At 44.9% G+C, this 12193-nt stretch overlaps 2 protein-coding genes across 2 annotated transcripts; one reads left to right on the top strand and one right to left on the bottom strand.

Annotated features, from left to right (window-relative positions):
- The first annotated feature begins 5799 nt into the window (after nucleotides 1-5799).
- On the top strand, nucleotides 5800-10319 carry LOC125552341 (uncharacterized). The gene is made up of 4 exons (XM_048715847.2): nucleotides 5800-7556; nucleotides 7634-7925; nucleotides 8752-8968; nucleotides 10096-10319. The coding sequence occupies exon 1, from the start codon at nucleotides 5858-5860 to the stop codon at nucleotides 7430-7432; it is 1575 nt and encodes a 524-aa protein (XP_048571804.1). The 5' UTR covers nucleotides 5800-5857; the 3' UTR covers nucleotides 7433-7556; nucleotides 7634-7925; nucleotides 8752-8968; nucleotides 10096-10319.
- A 98-nt stretch (nucleotides 10320-10417) lies between these two features.
- LOC125552342 (putative pentatricopeptide repeat-containing protein At3g13770, mitochondrial) lies at nucleotides 10418-12123 on the bottom strand. Its single transcript, XM_048715848.2, has one exon. The coding sequence runs from the start codon at nucleotides 11962-11964 to the stop codon at nucleotides 10789-10791; it is 1176 nt and encodes a 391-aa protein (XP_048571805.1). The 5' UTR covers nucleotides 11965-12123; the 3' UTR covers nucleotides 10418-10788.
- Nucleotides 12124-12193: the final 70 nt, after the last annotated feature.

Raw genomic sequence — 12193 nt, 5'->3', positions numbered from 1 at the left:
AACAAACTTGTCGCGTGAGCAACAGAAAGCTAAACACGACACAGTGACTTAGGACAAAAAGGTGTAACATACACTTGATGACTTGAAAGCGGTTTGTGCACAAAAGAAAAACACGTTACGCTAGCTCGGGAGAAAACGTGTCGGACGCCACACTTGGATCAGAGGAGTGCGTGTACAGAAACTATAGTGCCATATATGCTAAAAAAAATGACAACTATAGTGTCATACGCTAGCTAACAAGAAAAGTAGTCGGACGACACGCTTGAAACCAAAACAGTGCGTGTGTGTGTGTGTACAATAACTCGTATTACGCTAGCTCAGGAGAATAGTTGCCGGGCAACTTTTACGAACGAGCTTTGGCAATAGTCATCATGGAATTAATTTTCTTACACGCTGACACGTCCATACCAGTTTCAACTATAAAGGTTGTCCCCGAAACACTAATGCTTGAAGATCTAGGTCAATTCAATTTGTTGTAGACTAGATTTTTCGCCCTACTCTACTTGTGGTACTCCCTCCAAGGGAGTACTAGATGATACCTCGCATGTTGCGAAAATGTTTTGCAATTTCTATCTCTACTATTTAAAAATAATGTAAGGTTCCCATTTCATGTCTCTTTCGTCCAACCTTTCTTATATACGTTCCACTCTTTTCTTCTCCTCTTTGATTGTTTTCTTCCATCTATAATTTTTCTCCCATTCATTCTCCCTAAAATAGAATCAATTGTCGCATATTTTATTAGCCTACCAAAATAAAAATATACTTTGTTTGGTAAGTCATTAAATTCTTACCAAATAAGTACTTGACGATAAAATGGCAGGTAAATCATGGCGATTGCATGCAAGATCAACTTGCTAAGATTTTAGCACATCAATATCATAATGGATGTGCAATCATAGGCTAATATACTAAAATGTTTATACTCCCATTGCAACGCACGGGCAATCGTCTAGTACTCCCTCCGTTCTTTATACAAGGTGCATTTGTTTTTCGATAAAATTCCACAATGTAAGGTGCATTTGTTCTAATTCCTCGTAATTCCGATCTTGTCCCTCCAGAAAAAAGGAAAGTATCTCCTCCCTGATTGCATGTACTCCTATCTCCTTGTAAGAAAGAAAAAGAAACTATCTCTCTCCTGATTGCGTGCATCTCTTCCTTTCCTAGCCTAAATGATTTACTTGCCGCCAATCTATGAATTACACAAGGGTAATTTTGTCCTAAATAATCCATAATTATGTGCGTTGGTTAACATGCTGAAAATAATACACCTTAGATAAAGGAATGAAGGGAGTATAATGTAATGAGAGTTGGTTGTATACTTTTATGGGAAAAAAGTATTTGGAGATATGAAAACTAAAACCAAAAATAAATACTATTTATGGTGTTTGATTATTCTATAATATAAATATCATAGTAGAACATAATTTTTCTTGCATGTTTTTATGTTGATATGTCTTCTCCTTATGCATGGTTGCATGTTGTGGTGGGCCTTTTCCCATGCGTGTTGAACAATGAGGAGTCATGTTTGAATGTTAGAGAGATAAGTTAGTGGGGGCTAGCTATTTATATATACTCCCTCCGTCCTATAAAATAAGACATTTTTACAAACTATTGGGACAGAGGGAGTAGAAGATATAAGGGTTAGGCCAAACTATTAGGGTGGGGCGCCTCATCCTGGCCCCGCTAGTTCTGCAGGTGCCTTTTTTTTAGACAATCACACGAAGCTTTATTAACTCGTCACCACATTTACAGGGACGGACGGAAGGTTTCCCGGGTGAGCTAGCCATACATGGCGTCCCGGTCCCAAGTGTAAAGCATGCTTCGCTAGATTGTGAGCCTCGAAGTTCGAGCTCCTACTTTCGTAGACTATGTTACATGAAATAAAGGCATTAAAGCCTAAACTAATCTCGTGAATTATAGCACCATAGCTTGATCTGCTCCCTTCCTTGATCTCCTGTACCACATTCTTGCAATCTGAAGCTATGTGAATGTTCTGATTGTTCAAGTCCAGTGAGAGGGCAATCCCTTCCCTTATCGCCATGGCCTCCAAAGTAGCAGGGGCGATCACCATGGGGAATACGACCATTGATGCCCCCTGAAAGGTCCCATCTCCGCTACGGCTGATAGCCGCGACTGCCCCATGACGACCGCTGCGGCTAACGGCTGCGTCAACGTTCACCTTAGCATGATTCTCCGGTGGTGGCACCCAGACCTTGGCTGCTGGATGAGCCCTTGATGTGTCTGTCCTTGGAAGTGTGTCAAGTGACCGTAGCTCTGCCAAGTAAGAGTTGATGAACCCGTTGATCGCATGTGGACTCTGAAAGATACCCTCATGGAGAGCTTTCCGCCTGTCACTCCATATTGCCCAAAGTGAGACAGATAAACGCTGGAAGGCCTCAGTATCCAGTGTTTCGCTCATGGTAAATATCCAGTTTCTAGCATTCTCCTCCTGATTTATGCTAATCTGCTCGAGCACTGGTCCCGACGACAGAGCCCATGTACACCTTGACACAGGGCAGCTCAATAGGGCATGTCTCCAACTATCATGTGCTCCACATAAAATACAAGCCGGCGATGTGGCCATATTTCTATGATGAAGGAGATCTTGTGAAGGCATTGAGTGTTGTGCTAAACGCCACAAGAATATTTTCAGCTTGCTCGGTACCTGCAGCGACCAGATATCATCCCAACCCCCCTGTCTTGCTGATGTATGAGACGTGCTTTCACTCTCCTCCAACCACGCTTCCCTCTCCAACTTGATCCTCACTATCATACGGTATGCAGAACGTATTGTGAAAATTCCTCGTTTTTCCTCATTCCAGGCCCAGAAGTCCTGTACTCTTCTATGACAAAGTGATATTCTAAGTATTGCTTCTGCATCAAAATGTGTAAAAGTGTTCCATACAACCTCCTCTCTCCATATAGCGGAGCTGCTATCAATGAGTTCTGCCACTCGAATCGGCGGATGTTGGATTAAAGAGGTAATAGGACGCTTGACCCCGTCCCTTGGGATCCAGTTCTGCTCCCAAATCATTGTTGTCTCCCATCTCCAATCCTTCTAATAATCCCTTGAGCTAGAATGCCACGACCATCCAGAATTGCTCGCCAAATTTGTGAAGGATGAGAGCCTAACTCAGCCCCGAATAAATCTGAGCCTGAAAAGTATGCCACTTTCAGAATTTGAGCACTTAACGAGTCAGGATCATTGAGTACTCTCCTCGCCTGCCTAGCCAGAAGTGCCAAATTAAAAATCTCAATATCACGGAAACCCAAACCTCAGGTGCCTAAAAGCAAAAATTAAGAAGGAAATGACATATGGGGTGCAATAGTGGGGGAAGCCCGCTTGTCAAATGTAACATATGACAATACACCTTATACCAATTTATGCCGAGTCATCACTATAAAAAGTTGTTCCGAGGCATGTAGGCATGTGCACAAGATAACATATCCATTCAAAAATGGATTAGAAATGAACTCAAAATTACCACAAATGGATCTAATTTATAGGTCTGCCCAAATGGAAGACATCCTCGAAATTAGTTCCTGATTTGAATGCTTGATCAAAATATCATTTTATTATCTTTTTTTAGATCAAGGCAGCCGACTTTATTAATAGGCATAAGTATATTTTTCGTTCTCGAAGTCTTCCGAGAGTTTAAAAATCATTCCTCAACTAAAAAACGAATAGTTTTCGTCCCTCAACTATCAAAACGGATAGTTTTCGTCCCTCACGCCGCTTCGGGCGGTTTTCGTCCGTCATGAACAGTAAATCGACGACCAGTAAATTCGAAAAAATGGCAACAATTCTGAAAATTTGTGGGATCAAAGTTTCTCGGGTGCACAAGGTGCGTACAAATTTTCATGTTGTTTGGACATTCCAGGTGCCCATGACAAAGAAAAAATTGTAAATATGTACGTCGGTAAACAGTAAATTGAAAAAATAGCAAAAAATATGAATTTTTTTGGCATCAAAGATGCTTGGGTGTGCAAGGTGCGCGCATTTTTTCATGCTCAAATGACATAGGAGGAGCTCTAGCCAAAAAAAAAACAATATAGTGCACTTTTTCACTGATGTACATATTTATGGTTTTTCCTTTGTCACGAGCTCCTGGAATGTCTAAATAGCAAAAAGAATCATGCTCCTTGCGCACCCGAGGAACTTTGATCCCACAATTTTTCAGATTTGTTTGACTTTTTTGCTATTTTTTTGAATTTACTGTTTATCGGTTTAGTGTTCATGCGGACGAAAACCGCCCGAAGCGGCATGAGAGATGAAAAGTATCCGATTTTGATAGTTGAGGAACGAAAACTATTCGATTTTGAGTTGAGGGACGATATCTAAACTCTCGAAAGAGTTCGAGGACCAAAAATAGACTTATCCCTTATTAATATGATAATGTTTACATGTACAACAAAAGGGTGTGGAGGAGAAATCAACCAGACATGTCGTCCTACCAGCAAAAGGAGAACAAACTTGCCTCATGTACTCTTGTTGGATTTTCTACTTTTTATACTCGAAGTGTACAACCTCAAAAATGCTTCGTCGACGCTCAATCTCAACAATAATGTCACTTGAGGCTCCTCGGCTATCATCTGCAGTGGCTCCTCGACGGTATATATCACATGCTCCTCGACGGTAAAGCATCGCATATATCTCATGCAGCTGATGACACCATGCTGCGCTGGTGGAGAACGTCCCAGTGGGAAGATAATTTTTCACTAACCTCCATGCGAAGACGTAAATCTTTGGCGACACTTTCGTCTTACTATGGCTGTGTGCATCAAAATGATGTAGAGGCCAGGGTCATTCTCCTTTCCAGAAAAAAAAACTTTCCTCTTACTATTGACCAATTTGTCGTGACGAGGAGGAAGATGACCGTACCTCCAGCCAATCATCCGTTCGTTTCTTTGTGTCTACAAGCATCTTATATGTCGGCCGAACCGAGAAGATTCCATTGTGGTCAAAATGCCATGCTCATAAGTCTTGTTGAATTGCATTAGCACCAGTATAGATCAAATAACTTACGCATCGACAAGACAAAAATAATGCTTTTCTACTACTACTCCCTTCATTCTGAATTACTTGTCGCTCAAGTGGATGAATCTAACACTATTTTAGTGCTAGATACATCCATTTGAGCGATAAGTAATTTAAAACGGAGGGAGTAGTTGTTTGTTCCATGAACCACTCATAGTGTCATTCAGCTCACTGACCATAATTGGTGGGTATGCTGAATTGGCCGCCACCGGCCTAAGTGCATTATCCCTCGGTAGTCAGTTGTTCACCCATATATTTGTATCTTCCCCAATTTCAATCCTTCTAATTACGCCTTGTGTAAGGACATCACGTCCTTCTACAACTGATCTTCATATTTGCGAAGGGGGAGACTACAAACTTGCATCCATAAAAAATCACAGTTTGGAGAATAATCTGCCTTCAAAATCTGAGAACCGAGTGTTGTCGTGTTCTGCATTAAAGCCCATGCTTGTCCGGCTAACAAATCAAGGTTGAATAGTTCCATCTTTACTCATACACAAAAATGTATTTTCATCACTCTAGTAAGAAAAACAAATGCTAAAAAAACACGCATATGTCCCGCCCATGAGTCCAGCATGTTGCGAGCAGGCTTTCTCAGGTGTTTGGAATGGACCGGGCCTCTTTGAAGTATTTCCCAGAGAGAAAAAATACACTACGAAAAACAAACTCGACTCAAGCCGAAACCCAGGCCGGCCCAACACGCGAATAGCCCAGTCTGATTCCTTTCCCCCCAAAACCAAAACCAGCAAAATGGCCCAAAACCCTACTAAAAACCCTGGCGACCCGATCACACCTCTCCGCCCGCCGCCGGCGCCTCCTATGCCCTTCCGCCCCACCTTCCCCCGCCGCTGCCTCGACGACCGCAAGCTCTCCTCCTTCCTCTCTGCCCTGGCCTCCTTCTCCGCCAACCCCTCCCCATCGCCGCCCGCAGGATCGGTTCCTGCAGCCCGCTCCCCCGCCGCCTACAATGCTCTCATGTCCGCCTACTCCCGCGCCGGCCGCCCAGACGAGGTGCTCCGCCTCTTCCGCTCCCTCCCCTCCCCCCCCACCGCGCCCCTCTTCACCACCCTCATATCCTCCCTCGCCGTCTCCGGCCGGCCCCGCGCCGCGCGCGCCGCCTTCTCCTCCCTGCTCGTCTCCGGCCTCACGCCCACCGCGTCTGCCTTCACCGCACTGCTCAAGTGCCATGATGGCTCGCTCGACTCTATGCACCACATTTTCCTTGCGATGACCTCCGCCAGCTGCTCACCTGATGCCGCCGTGTACAACTGCTACATTTCCATGCTCTGCGACTCCGGGCGGCTGGAGGAGGCCTGGGGCATCCTTGACCACATGATGGATGGAGGAGTCCGCCCCACTGTCCGCTCCTACACCGCGATTCTACGTGGATACTGCGAGCAGGGTAAGATTCTCGAAGCAGAGAGGTTATTCGATGCCATGGTCGATGCCGGCTGCCCCCCGGATGTCGTATCCTACAGCGTGCTTATTGAGGGGCTTTGCGGCATCAGGGAATTTGATAAGGTGGAGAGGATATTAGAAAGAAGTGAAGAGAAGGGGTGGACGCCCAATGCTGTCACCTACAATATTTACATGTCTGCTCTGTGCAGGATGGGGTTCTTGGATGAGGCATGTAATCAAGTAGATAAAATGCGCAACAGAGGGCTGTTGCCAACGGTTGAGACACTGAGTATTCTATTTGATTGCTTGTGCCGAGACGCAAGGTTTTCGGAAGCAGTCTGCTTGCTGGAACACAGTGAAGAATTAGGCTGGCATGCTGATGTGTTCTGCTATAACACTCTGATGGGTAGGCTCTGCGATGCCGGTGATTTTGCAAGAGTCTTCAAGCTGCTGGTTGATCTGTTGAAAAAGGGCATTGGGCCAGATATGTTTAGTTTTACAATTGCAATACGTGGCTTCTGTGGAGTTGGGAAATTCCGTCTGGCAAAGTGTCTAATAGATAATGAGTGGATTGGATATGATGTTGTGGCTTTCAATACTTTGATTCATGGATTCTACAATGCTGGGGATTTACGTGGAGTCAAGCTAACTTATATCAATATGTGCAGTAGGCAAATTTCTCCAAACAACTTTACTAATGCTACATTGATCGATAGCTTATGTAAAGATCGAAAATTTGTCGAGGCAATAAACTCTCTTGCATCTTTGAGAGATGGGTCGGTGCCTGATCATGTTGTTCACCTGAACAATCGGTTGGTCAAAGGAGTAAGATATAAAAAGGTGCTCAACCTACTTGATGAAATACGCTGTAGAGGATTTGAGCTAGATACTTGCATCTTCATCCCATTAGTTAGGGTATTATGCTGGGAAGGCTACTACAAGCGTGAGAATATCAATGAAGTTTCTCTTATACTGACCAGTCTAGGAATTAGATGATAATCTCAAGATTGACTGATTGAGTACCTGAAATGAGAGTTTGAGTTAGCATAATCATGCAAATCACCTTTTGGTGCTGGTTCCCTCGTCCTTCACACACCAGCAATCTCTCATCTTTCATCAGGTCAGTTGGCACCTAAAATTATGCCATGGTTTAATTTCACCTTCTTTACATGATATTAATCCCAGCTAGTTTTTCAGGGAGAAGTGCCTGATTTTACGAGCACTGAGAAATAGAAGGGGAGCCTTGGCGCAGTGGTAAAGCTGCTGCCTTGTGACCATGAGGTCACGGGTTCAAGTCTTGGAAACAGCCTCTTACAGAAATGTAGGGCAAGGCTGCGTACAATAGACCCAAAGTGGTCGGACCCTTCCCCGGACCCTGCGCAAGCGGGAGCTACATGCACCGGGCTGCCCTTTTTTGAGAAATAGAAGTTTGGGCCTGGACAAGATGATCAAGCTCAAATGTGTTCTAGAGCAAATATTGGGCATAAAGGTATGGATTTGTGCTTCATGTTATGGTTTCTTTCCACGTGGACAATCCCGTGTACGCATTCATTGTTCATCATTGTGTTGTCTGTTATTGTGACCCCCTTCTGCATTTTGGTGAAAGAGATTGTTTATGGATGCAGTTGGAGATTGCACTTCTTATTTTGTTTTGCTTTCCTCCAGAAGGAAATTTGTTATGTAATAATGTTTGATCAATTGTGCCAAAGTCATCTAGTTTTGACTCTTAAAATAGGTATTAAGTAAGTATTTTGATGTGCTCCACTGCCTCTCCAAACTCTAAGTTGACATTTTTTTTCAACCAGTGATGCCCACCAAAATGGTTCAAAATGTCTCTGCGTTGCATATTGCCTGTGATGATTAAACACAGAAATGGAAAGTATATTCGGATGATGCACTTGTTTGTCAAGTACTCCCTCCCTCCCAAAATAAATGTCGTTGATTTAGTATAAAATTGTACTACAGTTGTACTAAATCAGCGACACTTACTTTTGGACGGAGGGAGTATGAAAGTAAGCTGGTAAGAAAAATCTCACTTGCCTGCGATAATAGTCCAAGCTCTCAGTAAACTGTAAGGATATTGCCATAAGAATCTCCAAATTAAGTTGAAGATTCATAGTTCTTTGAATTATCTTGTGGTAAAGTTCTATCTGCTGAATGTCAAATAGATTTTATCACTTTATCACTACTAAGGGTAGAGAAATAAGACATTCAAAGTTCAAATATTGATGCAAAAGTTGTATTCTATTGAAATATTTGATGAAATAATTCTTTTTTTATGAAATTCATTTTGGTTACTTTGGGGTTTGAATCAGGAAGTGGAAACAAAAAGGATGTTGCAGCAGACAATGCATTTGAGGAACCAAGCTGTTAATGCCAGATTTTTCTTACATCATCAGGGATCGCTCCCCGGTTCCATTTGATAGAGACGAAACCAATCTTCAAACAAGGTTGAGACCAGCTGCCAGAAAGAAAACGCCTTGGGCCCAACAAGACGAAAGAAGACGCTTCTCCATTGTGCAACGTTTTAAGGTAACACAAAGGTCCAGTGCATACTTATCGTTTTGGTCCTTATCATGATGAGTTTCTTCCTCATATACATCAACAACTAAGCCATTAGTCCCAAACAAGTTGGGGTAGGCTAGAGCTCAAACCCATAAGATCTTGATACCAACTCATGGCTCTGGCACGTGGATAGCGAACTTCCACGCACCCCTGTCCATGACTAGTTCTTTGCTGATATTTCAGTCCTTCAGATATCTCTTTGCTGACTCCTGTCATGTCAAGTTTGGTCTACCCAACCTCTCGACATTATCAGCACGCTTTAACCATGCGCTGTGCACTGTAGCTTCTGGAGGCCTGCGCTGTATATGTCCAAACCATCTCAGACGATATTGGACAAGCTTCTTCATATACATGATTGTTAAATGCTTCTGAAGCCATGAACAAAAGAGATTCAAGTCTGATCATGTTATAGACTAAACAAGTTTATTGTTTTTTGAACTGGATTAGTTTAAAAAGACTGTACTGGTTCACTCAATGTTGGTACTGTGCATATTGAAATGTTGTGCTGTTATTTGGAAAATGGATGCGCTGATGTTGTGGTGCATTCATTTTGTGATCAGCGGATGTACATAGACTTTCACCATATCACTTAGCATCTCTGCTTTGGGGTCAACTTTCTGATATAGAGGAGGAACCATGTTCTTCGATGATTGAAGTTTCCTTATACCTGTCTATTTTCAATTTGTCAAAGCATTAGCATTTGTATCTACTACCTCAGTACCATAATATATGACGTTTTAGCAGCTCAAATTGAACTGCTAAAATGCCATATATTATGGTACGGAGGGAGTAGTTGGATAAAATTGGTGCTCTATGGAATGTCATTTGGTGCATGCTATTTTGATTTGCCAAATGTGATGATTTCCTTACGTTTTTTTAGCTCATTGTTAGTGTTCCTTTTATTCAATTTATTTCTATGGAAAATGCGACGATCCTGAGGTGTTGGTTTCTCCTTTTGTTGAGAACAAACAATTAGTGGTAGTGGGCAGTAAGTGATAATGCCTAGTTAGCAATGACAATAATGTGTTTCTAGTCCTCTTTTTTGTATCTCATAAGTGTGGTACTAATGTTATTTCCCCTGTTTGAATTTTTAGGGTTAAATAGCACAGTTGGCTCCTTTGGCGATGCAACAGCAGTTATGGTGACGCTGCAACACTTTCCTGGTTATTTAGGTTAGCTTAAGTCGAGTCAGTCGATGTGTTGGTACATCTGGCTTGTATATTAGTCGATGGCACCATCAAGCTAGTGTACAATTTTACTGGGATGGCTATGGTAGAAACAAAATTTATCTAATATAAAAGATTTATACATTTTCCTAGACACATGTTCCTCTCGCCACCACTCTAAGTTGTATAAATGGATGGTGGAAACAGTGCATCCAAAGTGCACAAATTACATACAAACGCAAATAGCTATCCCCTATTATTTGATGTAGAGTTCTAGAATAGGAATAGTTCATACTTCATAGGTATATGTGGCATCAGAGTATATTGCCTTTGTTATTTCTGAAATCGGCACTGTATGGATCTCACGAGTCTAAACAGTTCAGTTGTTGTACTTATGCCAGATGAGCATCAATTTTTCACACTATTCCATTACTTGCTTGTAACATATTTCGTGCAGTTATTTTTTTTCCTGGGTACATATTTTGATTTACAAGGAATTTTTTGATAGCTTTGCACTGTTATCTGATAATAGATTCTTACATCAAAATCGTGACTATAAGATCTCATGCATGCAAGGTAGTAGAACTTTCGCCTTGTTGAATGGTGATGTGAACAATGATGCTACACTTGGATCCAAGTGCAAGCAGCAGCCTCGTCGATCTTTGTTGCAGCAGCCCTCTCCCTGACAGAACAAACGTCGTCCCATCGCCCTGCATCAGCCAGCGACTTGGACATGAGCACGTACATTTCCTGCCCGGCAGCCACTTCTCCGGCGAGAAACCTCTTCCAGAGGAACCGCTCGCCGGCAACGCCGGTTGCTTTACTCGCACTTGCATGGGAGCAGTAAGCTCCAAGTACCTGCTGATCGCATTCCACGGGCATCCGCCTGAAGATTTCTCCAACTCCGTCGAGCCTCCCGGCCCGGCCGCAGGCGTCGAGCACGCACGTGTAGTGCTCCCGCTGCGGCGCGACCCCGTAGATCCTTCCCATGGCTCCCAGGAGGTGCAGCGTCTGGTCTACCTGCCCGGCATGGCAGCAGGCATAGAGCAACGACAGGAACACGGCGCCGTCCGGTCGAACACCTTGGCGCAGCATCACGGAGAAGAGCTGCAGCGCCTCCCTGCACCGGCCGTGCACGGCCATGGCCCTCATGACGGTGGCCCAGGAGACCAGGTCCTTGTCCGGGAGCAGGTCGAACACCTCGAACGCCAGCCGCGCCTCGCCGCACTTGGCGTAGGCGTCGACCAGCGCGTTGGCGACGACCTGCTCGCCGCCGAGCCCTCGCTTCAGCGCGTACGAGTGCAGCAGCTTGCCGCATGCCAGAGCGCCGGTGGACGCCACGGCGTGCAGGACGCTGACCAAGGTGGCCTCGTTCGGGCGGGCGCCGTCGGAGAGCATCGCCCGGAACATCGCGACGGCGTCCTGCGGGCTGCCGCCCCTCGCGAGCCCCCACGCCATCGCGGTCCAGGAGAAGACGTCCCGCTCGGGCATTCCGTCGAACACGCGGCGCGCGCTGCGGAGGGCCCCGCACTTGGCGTACACGTCCAGCACGGCGTTGTCCACGATCGGGTTCGCGCCGGGGCCGCCCCCTCGCCGGAGCCAGAACCCGTGGATGGCCCGCCCCAGGCCGAGGCTCCGCTGCCTGGCGCACGCCGGGAGGACGCTCGCCAGCGTGAGCGCGTTCGGCGCCGCGTCCATCCTGGAGAACTCTGCCACGGCCTCCGCCGCGCGCCCGCCCCTCGCCAGCGCCGAGATGCGCTTCGTCCACCGCACCACGTCTCCCGACGAGCGGGCCATTCATGGCAGCGCGCGATCCAGCGCCAACCACCTACTCTGGCACTTCGGCTACCATCGAGTGGTTAAACGCTTTTGTCCATGGGACGAGCATCTTCCATTTTTTTGGAAGATTTTTGCTCAAATTTCAGATCATACTTTCATACTGTATTACTCAGTAGACAATTTGCACAAGTCAAATTAATCTATATATAATCACATCCGTGTCCATTTCCACACGTAAAAACTGAAC

Source organism: Triticum urartu, chromosome 4A, assembly GCF_056163025.1.
Source record: "Triticum urartu cultivar PI428250 chromosome 4A, HENAU_Tu73, whole genome shotgun sequence".
NCBI lineage: Eukaryota > Viridiplantae > Streptophyta > Magnoliopsida > Poales > Poaceae > Triticum > Triticum urartu.
The sequence above is the reverse complement of the archived record's forward strand: the minus strand, read 5'-3'. Positions and strand labels throughout refer to the sequence as shown.

Coding starts and splice junctions, on each gene's coding strand:
- LOC125552341 (XM_048715847.2), top strand. CDS start 5,858: ATGCCCTTCCGCCCCACCTTCCCCCGCCGCTGCCTCGACGACCGCAAG.
- LOC125552342 (XM_048715848.2), bottom strand. CDS start 11,964: ATGGCCCGCTCGTCGGGAGACGTGGTGCGGTGGACGAAGCGCATCTCG.